This window comes from Heliangelus exortis, chromosome 30 (assembly GCF_036169615.1).
Source record: "Heliangelus exortis chromosome 30, bHelExo1.hap1, whole genome shotgun sequence".
Taxonomy (NCBI): Eukaryota; Metazoa; Chordata; class Aves; order Apodiformes; family Trochilidae; genus Heliangelus; species Heliangelus exortis.
Window position 1 is genome coordinate 2,053,428 of NC_092451.1, and position 14,799 is coordinate 2,068,226.

Genomic DNA, 14,799 nt, shown 5'->3' on the forward strand with positions numbered 1-14,799 from the left:
TCTGGTGGGTTCTGTCTGATGGGTTCTGTCTGATAGGTTCTGTCTGGTGGGCTCTGTCTGGTAGGTTCTGTCTGGTGGGTTCTGTCTGATGGGCTCTGTCTGATGGGTTCTGTCTGATGGGCTCTGTCTGGTGAGTTCTGTCTGGTGGGTTCTGTCTGGTGAGTTCTGTCTGATGGGCTCTGTCTGATGGGCTCTGTCTGGTGGGTTCTATCTGATGGGCTCTGTCTGATGGGCTCTGTCTGATGGGCTCTGTCTGGTGAGTTCTGTCTGGTGGGTTCTGTCTGGTGAGTTCTGTCTGATGGGCTCTGTCTGGTGGGTTCTGTCTGATGGGCTCTGTCTGGTGAGTTCTGTCTGGTGGGTTCTGTCTGGTGGGTTCTGTCTGATGGGCTCTGTCTGATGGGCTCTGTCTGATGGGCTCTGTCTGATGGGTTCTGTCTGGTGGGCTCTTTCTGGTGGGCTCTGTCTGGTGGGCTCTGTCTGATGGGTTCTGTCTGGTGGGCTCTTTCTGGTGGGTTCTGTCTGGTAGGTTCTGTCTGGTGAGTTCTGTCTGGTGGGTTCTGTCTGGTGGGTTCTGTCTGATGGGCTCTGTCTGATGGGCTCTGTCTGATGGGTTCTGTCTGGTGGGCTCTTTCTGGTGGGCTCTGTCTGGTGGGCTCTGTCTGATGGGTTCTGTCTGGTGGGCTCTTTCTGGTGGGCTCTGTCTGGTGGGCTCTGTCTGATGGGTTCTGTCTGATGGGCTCTGTCTGGTGGGTTCTGTCTGGTGGGTTCTGTCTGGTGGGACAGGGGGGTTTGAAGCTCCCTCGGAGGGACTGAGATGACCGTGCAGATGCATTAGGGCATTACACGATCCCACTAAAACGTGACACGGAACCTACAGGCGTAGGCAGAAACCTACAAATATGCGGTGACCCTGAGCTCTGCTCTGGCGCAGTAAACATGATTTATTCTAAACCCTTTCCAGATGGAACAATCAAAACCAGAGGCTCCGGCTTCGGGAACGTCTCCTGGAGCTGCTGGGGTGCAGGCAGGGAGCGGAGGAGGCAGCAGAGCTCGGGCACGTGGCAAGGGCTGCACGTGCCTTGGGGGGACACCCCACTGGGGACAGCCAAATTTTGAGCCCCGTGGCTGAGCTGGCTCTGAGCAGGGCTCCTACGGCTGCCCTAGGGATGCTCAGGTGCCCCGGGGGATGCCCAGCAGGGCTGGTACCACAGTCTGTCCCAGCCACAGCTTTGGCTGCGGGGGTGATGGTTGGGGACATGTGGGTGGCCAGAGCTCTGCTGCCCCGCGGGTCCCTCACCCCAGCTCTCTTTTTGGCTTTTTCCCACACTCTTGGTTTATTTCTTTATTTATCTATAATTATTAGGCCCGCGCTGAGGAATCCAAAGCTGCCTCCGTGGCAGCTGCTGCTTATTTACCCCCCCTGTGCCTGAGAAAACCCCCCTGCCATCACGGCCTGAGGACAGACAGAGCTGGGGACAAGGGACAAGGGATGCCCACAGCCTCAGACACTGCCAGCACCGGGCTGGGCCGTGGTGTTTTGGGGGGGGATGTGGTGGTTTCTCAGGGGGAACTCTCTGCTGGCTCCTTCCCTCTTCCCCCGGCCCCTTGCAGGGGGATTTGCTGCTCCAGGAGGGAGGGACCCAGAGCCGTGGCAGTGCCCGCAGATGTGGAGCTGGAGAATTAACTCCATGTGGGGAAAGCTGTGGTTGGTGGGGGATGGACCCGGGGTGGTTGGAAGTGCTGGGAATCAGTGGCCCTGCTCTGTCCTTGTGGTGGGCACTGGAAGCCCTTGAGCTGTGGGATGGTGGCAGGACAGGGATGCTGTGGTCCTAAATGTCCTCAGCTGTGTCCTGTGACCTGAGGGTCCCTTGGGACCAACTTGTGCCTTGGGGACACCACCAGGTGATGGGTGAAGGCACAAGTGGGGACACGTGGGGTCCAGTTGATGGGATGATGCTGGCAGGGGTACAAAATCCCCCTGCAGCCCCAGCAGGGGTTATGACTCCTCTCTAAACCCATTCCCTTTTATACCCAGAGGTTAATTCTTGCCTCAGCTCATCGTGGGGAGGGCGAAGGTGATGCCAACCCTAAGAAACTACGGTGTCCCCTATAGCTTGGGGGCAGGGGGCTTTGGCACCTCCCTCTGGGACATCCCTCAGGCGTGGCTGCGAGGTGCCGGGGCTCTGCAAGACCTCTCTTAACGAGGCTTTAATTCCCCCCCCTCGGGCTGACCCCTGTGCTAATCGTCTAATGGAAAAAGCTCTGTCTCCCTAACGAGACCCAGATAGCAGCTCCGGCTGCGGCCAGCCCCGCTGTCACACGGCCGGGAGCCCAAACCTCTTCCAGATGTGGAATCCCAGCCCTGGCCTCATTTCTGTGCACAGCTTGATTGCACCGAAATTACAGATTGTCTGCAGGGAATAGAGGGCTTTGACTTATGACCAATTTCCAGTTCTACTTGAACTCCCTTCTCCGAGGCCAGTTTATCCTGGGCCCCGCAGATGGTTTCTTTTCCCGAACCTTTCTCAGCTTTTTATTTGTTATTTATTGGGCACTTGTTTGGGGTTTTTTGGGTTTTTTTTGTTTGGGGTTGGTTGTGGGTCGCGGTACTGCCCGGTAGGATGGAGCATCCCTGCCCTGTCACCCTGTGCTGGCTCGGGACGTTTCACCCTCTCTCCGGGGCCGATTTTTCCTGTGCTAACAAAAGCTGAGGCTTGGAACAATAATTTTCACCATCCGAAATAGCCTGGCATGACGTGAGCCTGAAGGCAACGCCCCGGGAGGGGAAAAAACCCCCGAACACCCAAAAAAACCAGGAGGGGACGGTCCCTTCCACGTCGGGGGATCCTCCAGCTCCTTTGGGTGGGATCTGCGGGGTCCCCCCCTGGGATGCTGCCACTCCAGAACCCTTGGGGGTGCCGGAGCCCTCGGCGCTGCTCACGAGCACCAGGGCCCCAATTTTCCCTTCCTCGAATCCCTCTGGAAAAAAAAAAAAAAAAGCGAAGCTGTGCTCGGGGCGCAGCCTGAGCCGTATCTGCTGCGAGCATATGCTTTGAATTAATGCACTTGGAGAGCAAAGCAGAGCGGGCTCCCCGCCCCCAGCACGGCCCCCCCTCCTTTAACCTCCGCGCCGCTGCCTTTTCCCTGCGCCCGGGCTGCGGAGCCACCGTCTCCCCGCGTCCTTTTTTGGTTGGGTCCAGAGGAAGTTTATTGTTTCAGCAGCCCAGTTTCTGGAGCCGTTATTTATCCAAGTGGATTCCAGCACGCTTGAAAAAACAATCTTCGTGTGGTGTTTTTGTTTGGGTTTTTTTTTCTCTTTGGTTTTTTGTTTTTTGTTTTTTGTTTTTTTTTTTTACTTTTGGCTCCACTTTTTGAGATGAAAAAAAAAAAAAAAAAAAAAAGAGAGAAGAAGAGATCTTTCTATCTCCCTGCCTGCAAACTCGCAGGGGCCAAAAGCTGAGAGCCACGGTGCATCGGAGTGAGGATGCTGAACCCCTTCCGAGGCTGAATCCCCCCCAGAAGAGGAGGATGCTCCTCGGGGGGGTTCCCTCCCGCCGTCTGGTCACTCATCCCCCCCCCATTTCCCCCTCCAACGCTTCCGTTTGACTCCACGCTTTGCTCCTTAATCCCCGCATTGTCCGGAGAGACTTTTTCAGCCGTCGCTCAATTAGGCGATTATTGTCCCCGCCGTGAGATGGGAGCCACCCGCCCGCCCACGTGCCGGGATGCCGGAGGGTCTCAGAGTCCCCTTTTTTTTTTTTTGGGGCGGGGGGTGAAGGCACCGATGCAGACAGGAGGGTGCTGGGGTGGCACAAGAGGGCTGAGGCATCGAGGATCGGAGGTGTCAGAGCAGCCCTGTGGGGGGATCCAACCCCGATCCCATGTGCTGAGGGTGCTGGGTGCTGGCAAAGGGTCCCTCTGTGTCTCACCCGTGTCCCCTCCTCTTATTTTGGGGGTTCTCAGTTATTCTGGGATGGAATCGTGCCAGGGACCCACACAGGGCTCTGCCACCCACAGACACGCGAGGTCGGGAAGTCCCGTGGAGCCTGATGGGAACTTCCTGGAAAAAAAAAAGAAACCCCGGAAAACATTTTGGAACACGTTATCCATAAAGGCAGAGAGAAAACCCAACTCTGTTTGAGGATGCGAGTTGCCACGGGGGGAGCACGAGCTGGATGGCTCCTACGAGACAGGGAAGAGAAGAGCCAGGATCGGGAAAACTCCAGAAGAAAACTTTCAGTCACATCATTCCAGTCAATTTTCCTGTGCCAAACCCACTCCTTTTGGTCAATAATCTCTTTTCCTGAAGGCAGCCCAGGCACCCAGCACTGGGGTCTTGCTGGGGTGGGCAGTGCCCTGGTTGGGGGTCTCCCCGTGCCCTGCCGGGTCCCGGCCGTTCCCACGCTCCCTGTCCCCAGGGACTGGTGGCTCTGGAGGTGGCTTTGCCCTCGGCCAGGACGGGGACACCCGTGGCCCAAACGCCTGGCTGGGGATGACAGGGGAGGCCGAGCTGGGCTGTGGGATTGTTGCCTTTTAAGGAGGGGAGTTCTGGAATTATGGCAGAGGCACGGATGGTCCCAAGGGTCCGGGAACAAAGCCAATGTCCCCAGCCTCGGGGCACAGCCCTTGGGGGGTGGCTGTGTCCTCACCAGCCCCCCGTGTTGGTGACACGTCTGTGTGTGCATCCCTCTGTAAATTCCATGCCCTGGTAGGCTCTGGCACGGCCTGGGATGCCCGGGTCCCCCCAACCCCAAAGCTCCACGTGTCCTTGGCCATGTGGGGACCCTCCTGCCACCCCGAGCCCGAGTATGGGAGGGGACAGGGGAGGTCTGAGCCTCCTGCACTCATCCCGTTCCTCCACTTGCTGCTGACACAGGGAACTGTTTCACCAGGGTTCATCCCAGCTCAGCCCCCGAGTTGGGAGGGGTTTCTGCTCCCCCCAGGGTTAGCAGGGAGCCCCTGAGACCCCCTCCACACCCCCCCTCTGTGCGTGCACAGCCTGCGGAGCCTTTGCTGGGTTGTGAAATCCTCTCTCTGCTGCTGGTGGAATTAAAACCTTCTGGAGCCGCTGGGGCCGGCAGAGCCTTGAGCAACGGCTGATGCCGGGACGGGGAAAGGCTGCAAACCACGGGGCTGCGGCGCTTCGGATCCGGGGCTGCTCCGGAGCGATGCTGCTCTGAATCCATGCTGCTTCGGATCGATGCAGCTCTGAATCCATGCTGCTCCGAAGCAGTGCTGCTCCGAATCGGTGCTGCTCCGAATCGGTGCTGCTTCGGATCGATGCAGCTCCGAATCGATGCTGCTTCGAATCGATGCTGCTCCGAAGCGGTGCTGCTCCGGAGCGATGCTGTTCCCGAGTGATGCTGCTCCAGGAGCATCCCTGCTGCCTCCGCTCCGGGCGGGATCCCCCCCGGTGCCACTGGGCCGGTCCCGGTACCGACTGCAGCGCCGGGAAGAGCCAGGACACACTGAAGCGGGGGCTCTGCGTGAAGGAAAAGGGGAGGTGGATGTGGCCTTGGCTGTGGCAGCTCCGGCCAGGGGCGTGTGGAAGCAATTTGCCAGCCGGGGGTCTGCTGGCCGCTTCCGTTCAACCCCCCCTTGCCCCGGGGGCAGTGCCCGGGTCCTCATTAGCGCAGGATGCGGCCTGGGGGGTGGATATGGGGGAGGTGTGTCTGCCCCCCAAGTTTTCTCTCCCCAAAAGCCTTTGGGGGTTTGGCAGCTCCTGGAACCGGGTCTGGCCTCTCAACCCCGCTCCGATGCGGGAGCCCAGCCCGGGAGAGGCGAGCGTGGCTGGCGACGGCTGCGGTTGGGCTGGGAGTCCTGCGGGACGGGGTTGGGAGCACACAGCCACCATTCAGTCCCGCCAGCCCGTGTGTAAACAGCCCCAGACCCGCTCCTCAATGAGCCCTTTTTATCCCGATGCCTCCCCCCAGGCCGGGGCTCCCGGGTGCCCTCCCGGCCCCGGCTGGCGTCTGTCCCCTCCTCAAGCTTTTGGGTCACGTTTGCTGGTGGGAGCGGTACCGGCGCCCACCCGGGAGCACCGGGGCATCCCCCCACCCCCTCCACCCCCTCCCCGGGTCCCCGGGCCGAGGTCTGGCTCTGCTAATTGCCCCTGACGCGCTTTAATGAGCTCCTGGATGAACGGTCGGGTGCTGCTGCTGCTCCCCCCCCTCTCCTTCTCCTGTCACCCTACAAGGGCCCCTTTGGCAGCAAAGCTGCTGTTTCCTCTGGGATAAAACCCTCGGTGCTGGGAGGCTCCCGGGATGGATGGGGATGCTGTGACCGAGTGGGTCAGGCTGGTGGGGAGCAGGAACCCTTTGGGGTCCTCAGTAGGGGTTTTGGTCACCCCCCCATGCTGCTCCGTGCACTCAAACCCAGGTAGAGGAGCGATGTCCCAGGAGCCAGCGTGGCCACTCGGGTCCCTTCATCCCAGTGTTGGGGTTGTCCCCACTCCCCCCTCCAAACCCAGGTGGAGTTACAGGGCTGCCCCTCTCCCTCTGCTCTTCCCACAGGCTGCTGAGCAACAACAAGATCACGGTGCTGGAAAACGGCTCCTTTTTTGGGTTGTGGGCTCTGGAGAAGCTGTGAGTGCCCGTGGGATGCTGTGGGGCTGGGGTGGGCACCAGAAGGGGCTGGCTGCACCTCGTGGGTGCTTGCTCCCCCGTGTCACCCGTGGGTGCTGTGGTGGGGCTGGCACAAGGCTTGCCATGGGGGGGACCCCAGGAGCTGTGCTGGGGGTGGGAGGCAACGTGGGGGCTGGGATGAAAAGCCACATTGTCCCCCCACGAACAAAGTCAACCTTCTTATCTCCCCATGAAAGGCATCTCTATGGAGGGAGCTGTGCCCAGGGCAGATTTATGGCCCCATGTGGGTTTGATCTGTAGGTATGAAACACTGAGAGGGTTTTGTTCCCTGCCAGGGTCCCACATTCCTGTGCCCAGAGGGGATGGGTGGGCTCCCACTGTGGGACACTCACCCGGTGTGACAGTGGCCCTGGGACACCCCATTCCCAGGGGTGGGAAGGAGGCAGGAGGACACAGTGCCTGGTGGGAGGAATTGGGGCTGCTTTGGGATTTTAAAGCTGTGGGAGCAATACCAGGGCATGGAGCTATAGGGAAAAGGGGGAAGAGTTTTTTCAGGGAGATCAAGTCTGGACATGAGGAGGAAATTCTTCACCATGAGGGTGGTGAAACCCTGGCCCAGGTTGCCCAGAGAAGCTGCCCCATTCCTGGAAGTGTTCTGGATGAGCTTGGATGGGGCTTGGAGCACCCTGGGCTGATGGGAGATGTCCCTACCCATGGCAGGGGGTGGCACTGGTTGACCTTTAAGGTCCCTCCAGCCCAAACCAGTCTGGGATTCGACAAAACCCACCCAGAACCATTTGAGGCATGAGCAGGCAGCAGTCACCTTGGGGACCCTGTGTCCCCGCAGCCCCAGGGCAGGGCCAGGAACGGGGTCACCTTCTGCTCCTGGCACTGAGCTCTCATTAACCGGAGGGATTAACATCCCCGAGGGGCCGGGAAGAGCCCTGGAAGAGCTGGGGGGCAGCACTGGGGGGGAGGTGAGGGGGGTTTGGAACCTCTCCCCCATGCCGGGCCGGGGCCATCACCCCGTGTCACGCCTGATTGCTCGGGACAGGAGCTGTAATTGTGTTCGGGGGGTCGGTGCCCCACGGGGGACGTGGCAGGGGGTGAGGGGTCCCCATCCCCGTCCCCCTGCCCCCCCTGGGTGCTCTGGTGTGCCAGCACTGAAGAGGAAACCCCTTTTTTTTTTGGGGGGGGGGTGGCCTTGTCAACCACTGCCCCTCCAGGCATGCGGTTTGGCATCTCCGGTGATTTGCGGTGGCTTAATGAGATTAATTAGTCTGAGCGGGGCCGGTATGCAGCCGGGATGGCTCATTAGCACAGTCCTGCTCGGGAATGTCCCCCTGCCCCCTCCCCCAGGGACACCGCTCCCCCCCCCTCGGCCCCCCACGCTCCCCCGTGGGGCTTCTGGCAGCCAGGGGGCTGGGCCGGGGTGACAGCGGGGACAGGGGTGGGGTCTGTCCCTCGGTCTGCAGTGGGGATGGTGCTGGGGGGTGCTGGGCTCTGGGATGGATCGGACCCGGGCCGGGCCGGGGTTTGTTCGCTGGGTGCATGGCAGTGGAGGGACCCTGGGCCACGGGTGGGTCGTGTGTTGGTGTTGGTGTGGGTGTTGTGTTCGTGTAGGTGGGGGTGTTGTGTTGGGGATGTGTTGGTGTAGGTGTGTGTTGTGTTGGTGTAGGTGTTGTGTTGGTGTTGTGTTGGTGTCACTGTTGGTAGGTGGTGTGTTGGTGTCTTGGTGTAGGTGGTGTGTTGGTGTTGGTGTCTTGGTGTTGGTGTGGGTGTTGGTGTAGGTGTTGGTGTTGTTTTGGTGTAGGTGGTGTGTTGGTGTAGGTGTTGTGTTGGTGTCACTGTTGGTAGGTGGTGTGTTGGTGTAGGTGTTGGTGTCTTGGTGTAGGTGGTTTGTTGGTGTTGTGTTGGTGTTGGTGTGAGTGTTGGTGTTGGTGTGGGTGCTGGTGTTGTTTTGGTGTAGGTGGCGTGTTGGTGTGGGTGTTGGTGTAGGTGTTGGTGTTGTTTTGGTGTAGGTGGTGTGTTGGTGTGGGTGTTGTGTTGGTGTCACTGTTGGTAGGTGGTGTGTTGGTGTAGGTGTTGGTGTCTTGGTGTAGGTGGTTTGTTGGTGTTGGTGTTGTGTTGGTGTTGGTGTAGGTGGTGTGTTGGTGTGGGTGTTGATAATCTGTGGGTGTAGGTGTTGATGTGGATGTTGTGTTGGTGTGGGTGTTGTGTTGGTGTAGGTGTTGGTGTAGGTGTTGCTGTAGTTGTCACATTGCTGTCAGTGCTGGTGCTGTTGGAGCACTGGATGGAACCAGCAACGAGCTCCCTGGAAGCTGCTACCACCCACCCCATTTGGATCCCATTCCCTCTCCCAGCCAGTGCCACCTCCCCTGTCCCCAGGGAGGGAGTGGCTGATGTCACCAGCTCGTCCCCACCCGTGCCAGCAGCTGCCCCGTGCCGGCACACCCCCCTGATTAGATAGGTGCCTCTAATCAGCCTAATGACCCAAACGAGCTTCCTCTGGGCTGCAGAGCCCTGCACAGTTACAACCTCGCTCTTATCCTGGAGATAACCCCAGGATACAGCTGCTCCGGGAAAAAAAAAACCTGGAGGAGGGGGAGGTGCTCAGGGATGCTCCGTGGTGCACACCCGGAGGGGCTGGAATCCCCCCCCCACCCCCCTCCATGGGGAGCCTCCACCCTTTGAAGGGAAAACGAGAGGGAAATGGGATAGAAATGAGGCTCTTGCAGGGGGTTCTGCGATGCCCAGGATCCCCCCATCCCCCCCCCCCTTGGTTTGGGGGTTCGGGGTTGGGGTTCGGGGTGCCCCCCCTGAGGTCCCTATGTGCCTCTCCACAGGGATCTGAAGAACAACCTGATCAGCACGGTCCAACCCGGAGCTTTCCTGGGTCTCCCGGAGCTGAAGCGTCTGTAAGTGTGGGTCCAGCCCTCCCGGGGAGCAGGCGGGGCCAGCCCGGGGGTGGCACAGGGGACAGCAAGGTGTCCCCAAGCCTGAGAGCCCCTTCCCCTGTGCCTTGCAGGGACCTCTCCAACAACCGCATCGGCTGCCTCAGCGCCAGCGTCTTCCAGGGGCTCCCCAACCTCCTCAGGCTGTGAGTAGCTCCCTGGGGAGCCCTTAGGGACCCCCCGGTTCCTCTGTCCCGTTCCTTCCTGCTTTTGTCCCCATGTCACATCTCCAGGAGGTGCAGAGGGGGGGGTTCATTGGGCTCAGCCGTGCCCACCCCCGTCGAGTGCCACTATGGGGGGGGTCTGGGCACACCGAGGGGAGGGGGAACCTCTCTCTCTCCAGGTCTGTGGTGCCCTCCAAGCCTCTCTCCTCTCCTGTCCCTCAGGAATATGTCTGGGAACATCTTCTCCAGCCTCCCCCCCGGCGTTTTCGACGAGCTCCCCTCCCTGAAAGTCGTGTGAGTTTGTGTCCCGGGAATTTTAGCACCGGGAGTGGGAGGGGAAGGGGGGGGGGGATGTCCTTGCCCCTCTCTCCTTTCCCCCGCTACCCCTTTTCTCCGGTGATCTGGGACACTGGGGACTTTTAGGGACTTCTCCACCGAGTACCTGACGTGTGACTGTAACCTGCGGTGGGTGCTGCCCTGGGCCCGCACCCGCACGGCGCAGATCTCGGAGCGGACGCTCTGCGCTTATCCCCGGCGCCTCCAGGGGCTCCCCCTGCGCGGGGTGCGGGATTCCCAGCTGGGATGCGGTGAGTTGGGAAGCGGCCGGGGGTGGCGGTGGCGGCGGGGATGGGCGGGGGGTGTGGGTAACGGGGTGGGGTGGGGGTGGTGGCGATGGGCGGGGGGTAGCGGGCTGACCCCGCCGGATGTGTCCTCCCCTCCCTCCCTTCCTTCCTCCTCCTCCTCCTCCTTCCCATTCCCACCCCCTCGCAGCGGGCGCCCCGGAGCTCCACACCCACCACCTGATCCCGTCGCTGCGCCAGGTGGTTTTCCAGGGCGACCGGTTGCCCTTCCAGTGCACTGCCACCTACCTGGATAACAGCACCCAGATCCGGTGGTACCACAACCGCCAGCCGGTGGAGGAGGACAAGGGGACCGGAGTCATCGTGGAGGAGAGCCTGATCCATGACTGCACCTTCATCACCAGGTCTGGGGTGGGGATGGGGACGGGGGTGGAGGTGGGATGGGGACAGGGATGGAGGTGGGGTGGGGACAGGGATGGAGATGGGATGGGGACAGGGATGGAGATGGGGACAGGGATGGAGATGGGGACAGGGATGGAGATGGGATGGGGACAGGGATGGAGATGGGATGAGGACAGGGATGGGGATGGGATGGGGACAGGGATGGAAATGGGATGGGGACAGGGATGGAGGTGGGATGGGGACAGGGATGGAGGTGGGGTGGGGACAGGGATGGAGTTGGGATAAGGACAGGGATGGAGATGGGATAAGGACAGTGATGGAGATGAGATGAGGACAGGGATGGAGTTGGGATGAGGACAGGGATGGAGTTGGGATGGGGACAGGGATGGAGATGGGATGAGGACAGGGATGGGAATGGGATGGGGACAGTGATTGAGATGGGATGGAGATGGTGATGGGGATGGAGATGGGGACAGTGACAGATGGGATGAGGACAGGGATGGAGATGGGATGGGGACAGGGATGGAGATGGGATGGGGACAGTGATTGAGATGGGATGGAGATGGTGATGGGGATGGAGATGGGGACAGTGACAGATGGGATGAGGACAGGGATGGAGATGGATGTGGGATGAGGAGAGGGATGGTGATGAGACAGGGACAGAGATGAACATCGGATGGGAACAGAGACGAAGATGGGGAGAGTGATGGGGACAGAGGTGAAAAGGGACACTCCCAGGGGTTTGCACGGGTGGGATGGCAAACCCAGGCACCTCCCGCGTGTCCCCACGCCCCCCACACCTTGGGGACCACTGCGGGGCAGCCCCCCCGTGCCAGCCCATCCATCTCCTGTCCCCGCAGCGAGCTCATCCTTTCCAACATCCACCTCTCGGCCACCGGCGAGTGGGAATGCTCCGTCTCCACCTCCCAGGGCAACGTCAGCAAGAAGGTGGAGATCGTGGTGCTGGAAACCTCCGCCTCCTATTGCCCCGCCGAGAGGGTCACCAACAACCGCGGGGACTTCAGGCAGGGGCCGGGGCCGTGGCGGGGAGGGGGTGTGCGTGGGGAAGGGGCTCTCTGGAGGTGAGCGGGTGTCTGGTAGCCATTAATATCCATGGGGAGCACCTTTGAAGGGTTTCCCGTGCCTGCGGCTCAGCCCGGCTCCGGCAGGAGAGGTGTTGGAATTTTTTCTGGCACAAGACGAAAGGCTCCGGGCGGCCGCCCTCACCCCGGCGGGGCCGTTTTAGGATAGAAATTCCTGGGACAGTCAATGTGGCTTAAATTAGCGGTGCCCAGCCCCCTAAAAATGTCCCCAGCCCCCCCCCCCCCGGCTTCCCCCTGAGCTGTGAGGAGCTGAATGGGATATGGGAATGGGGAGGGGGTGGATATGGGTTTGGGGAGGGGGCTGGGATATGGGATTGGAGAAGGGGTGTAATGGGGAGGGGGTGGATATTGGAATGGGGAGGGGGCTGCATATGGGAATGGGGAGGGGGCTGGGATATGGGAATGGGGAGGAGGTGGATATGGGATTGGGGAGGGGGCTGGGATATGGGAATGGGGAGGGGGTGGATATGGGATTGGGGAGGGGCTGTATATGGGAATGGGGAAGGAGTGGATATGGGATTGGGGAGAGGGTGGGTATGGGACTGGGGAAGGGCTGGATATGAGAATGGGGTGGATATGGGTTTGGGGAGGGGGCTGCATATGGGAACGGGGAAGGACTGGATATGGGATTGAGGAGGGGGCTGGGATACAGAACTGTGCAGGGGGCTGGGATATGGATTTGGGGAGGGGGTGTATATGGGAATGGGGAGGGGGCTGCATATAGGAACGGGGAGGGGGCTGGGATATGGGAATGGGGAGGGGCTGCATATGGGCCTGGGGAAGGGGCTGGGATATGGGATTGGGGAGGGGGCTGCATATGGGAATGGGGAGGGGGTGGATATGGGTTTGGGGAGGGGGTGGATATGGGAATGGGGAGGGGGTGGATATGGGTTTGGGGAGGAGACTGGGATATGGGACTGGGGAGGGAGTGGATATGGGACTGGGGAAGGGCTGGAATGGGGAGGGGGTGGATATGGGGTTGGGGAGGGGGCTGGGATATGGGACAGGAGAGGGGGCTGGATATGGGAATGGGGAGCGGACTGGGATATGGGAATGGGGAGAGGGCTGGGATACGGATTTGGGGAGGGGGTGTGAGGGCTGGGTATGGGCCTGGGGAGGGGGTGTCGTGTTTCTGGGAAGCAGCACCATCACCCCCCTCTCCCACTCCCCAGAGCCAAGGGGAGGCAGAGGCTGACTCGGGGGGTGGGGGGGGGCTTTGTTGGCCGCGGCGTTGCGGGGCTGGGGAGCCGTCTGGGGGACGGGGGGGATGCCGGTGGCTACTGTCCCTCGGTCACGGCTCGCCCGTGCCCGCAGGTGGCCCCGCACCCTGGGCGGCATCACGGCGTTCCAGCCCTGCCTGCAGCATCCGTTCGCGGCGGGGCCGTCGGGAGGGGGGGGGGATGCGGGGGAGCAGCAGGCTTGGCGCCGCTGTGACCGCACCGGGAACTGGGAAGAGGGAGATTATTCCCGCTGCCTCTACACCAACGACATCACCAGGGTCCTCTACACCTTCGTGCTGGTGAGGAAGGGGTTCGGGTTGATTTTTGGGGTGTTGGGAAGTGTTGGGGAAAGGTGGGAGGGAAGGGGCTGGAGCAGAAATCCTGTGAGGAGCTGAGGGGCTGGAAAAGGGAGAGAATTTAGAGAGGGGGGATGGGGGGGGAATAGGGGGCATGGGGGGGTTATGGGGGATGGGGAGGGTTATGGGGGATAGGGGGGTTATGGGGATGGGGGAGGTTATGGGGGATGGGGGGGTTATGGGGGATGGGGGGTTATGAGGGAGGGGGGGGTTATGGGGATAGGGGGGTTATGGGGGATGGGGAGGGTTATGGGGGATAGGGAGGTTATGGGGATGGGGGAGGTTATGGGGGATGGGGGAGGTTATGGGGGATGGGGAGGGTTATGGGGGATGGGGAGGGTTATGGGGGATGGGGGGTTATGGGGGATAGGGGAGGTTATAGGGGATGGGGAGGTTATGGGGGATGGGGGAGGTTATGGGGGATGGGGGGCTTATGGGGATGGAGGAGGTCATGGGGGATGGAGAGGAGAATTTAAGGATCTCCTTGACTGCCCCAAGGGATGTTTGGAGTGAGGAGGGGGAAAATTGGGCTTTTTCCCAGGAAACTGGGACAGGAGGAGAGGGGATGGGTGGCAGCTGCACCAAGGGAGGTTTAGGCTGGATGTTAGGAAATATTTTTCCAAGGAGAAGGTTCCCGGGGATGGGCCAGGACAGCGCTGGAGTCCCCATCCCTGGGGACACTTCAGAGGCGTTGGGACCCGGTCCTTAAACCCAGGGTTTAAAGTGGGGTTATCAGAGGTCTCGGAGCTCTGTTCCCAGCCCAACATCCCGGTGGTTCTGGGGGGGATTTGGGGGTGTTCGGGCACGCTGGTGACCGTGTCCCCCCCTGGCGGTGGCCGTGTCACCTGCAGATGCCCATCAATGCCTCCAACGCCCTCACCCTGGCCCATCAGCTCCGCGTCTACACGGCCGAGGCAGCCAACTTCTCCGACATGGTCGATGTCCTCTACGTGGCACAAATGATCGAGAAGTTCATCGGCTACGTGGATCAGATCAAGCAGGTCAGGAACCTCCCTTCCCACCTGCTCCTGGTTTGGTTTATTTTATTGTTTTTAATTTTTATTTATTTTATTTTATTGTTTTTAATTTTTATTTATTTTATTTTATTTTATTTTATTTTATTTTATTTTATTTTATTTTATTTTATTTTATTTTATTTTATTTTATTTTATTTTGTTTCATTTTGTTTCATTTTGTTTCATTTTGTTTTATTTTGTTTTATTTCATTTTGTTTTATGTCATTTTATTTTATTTAATTTTATTTCATTTTATTTTATTGCATTTCATTTCATTCCATTCCATTTCATTTCATTTCATTTCATTTCATTTCATTTCATTTCATTTCGTTTAATTTCATTTCATTTTATTTAATTTCATTTTGTTTAATTTAATTTCATTTTATTTTGTTTCATTTCGTTTCGTTTAATTTTATTTC

General features: G+C 59.4%; 2 protein-coding genes across 2 annotated transcripts in view; one reads left to right on the forward strand and one right to left on the reverse strand.

Annotated features, from left to right (window-relative positions):
* BRF2 (BRF2 general transcription factor IIIB subunit) overlaps positions 1–14,799 on the reverse strand; it is a 437,620-nt gene that overhangs the window by 401,424 nt on the left and 21,397 nt on the right. The window lies entirely within an intron of this gene.
* ADGRA2 (adhesion G protein-coupled receptor A2) overlaps positions 1–14,799 on the forward strand; it is a 28,454-nt gene that overhangs the window by 2,123 nt on the left and 11,532 nt on the right. The window contains exons 2-10 of the mRNA XM_071729027.1: positions 6,513–6,584; positions 9,431–9,502; positions 9,613–9,684; positions 9,925–9,996; positions 10,126–10,289; positions 10,474–10,687; positions 11,546–11,710; positions 13,103–13,307; positions 14,216–14,365. Coding sequence (XP_071585128.1) covers positions 6,513–6,584; positions 9,431–9,502; positions 9,613–9,684; positions 9,925–9,996; positions 10,126–10,289; positions 10,474–10,687; positions 11,546–11,710; positions 13,103–13,307; positions 14,216–14,365 — 1,186 coding nt within the window. The remainder of the gene's footprint in view (positions 1–6,512; positions 6,585–9,430; positions 9,503–9,612; positions 9,685–9,924; positions 9,997–10,125; positions 10,290–10,473; positions 10,688–11,545; positions 11,711–13,102; positions 13,308–14,215; positions 14,366–14,799) is intronic.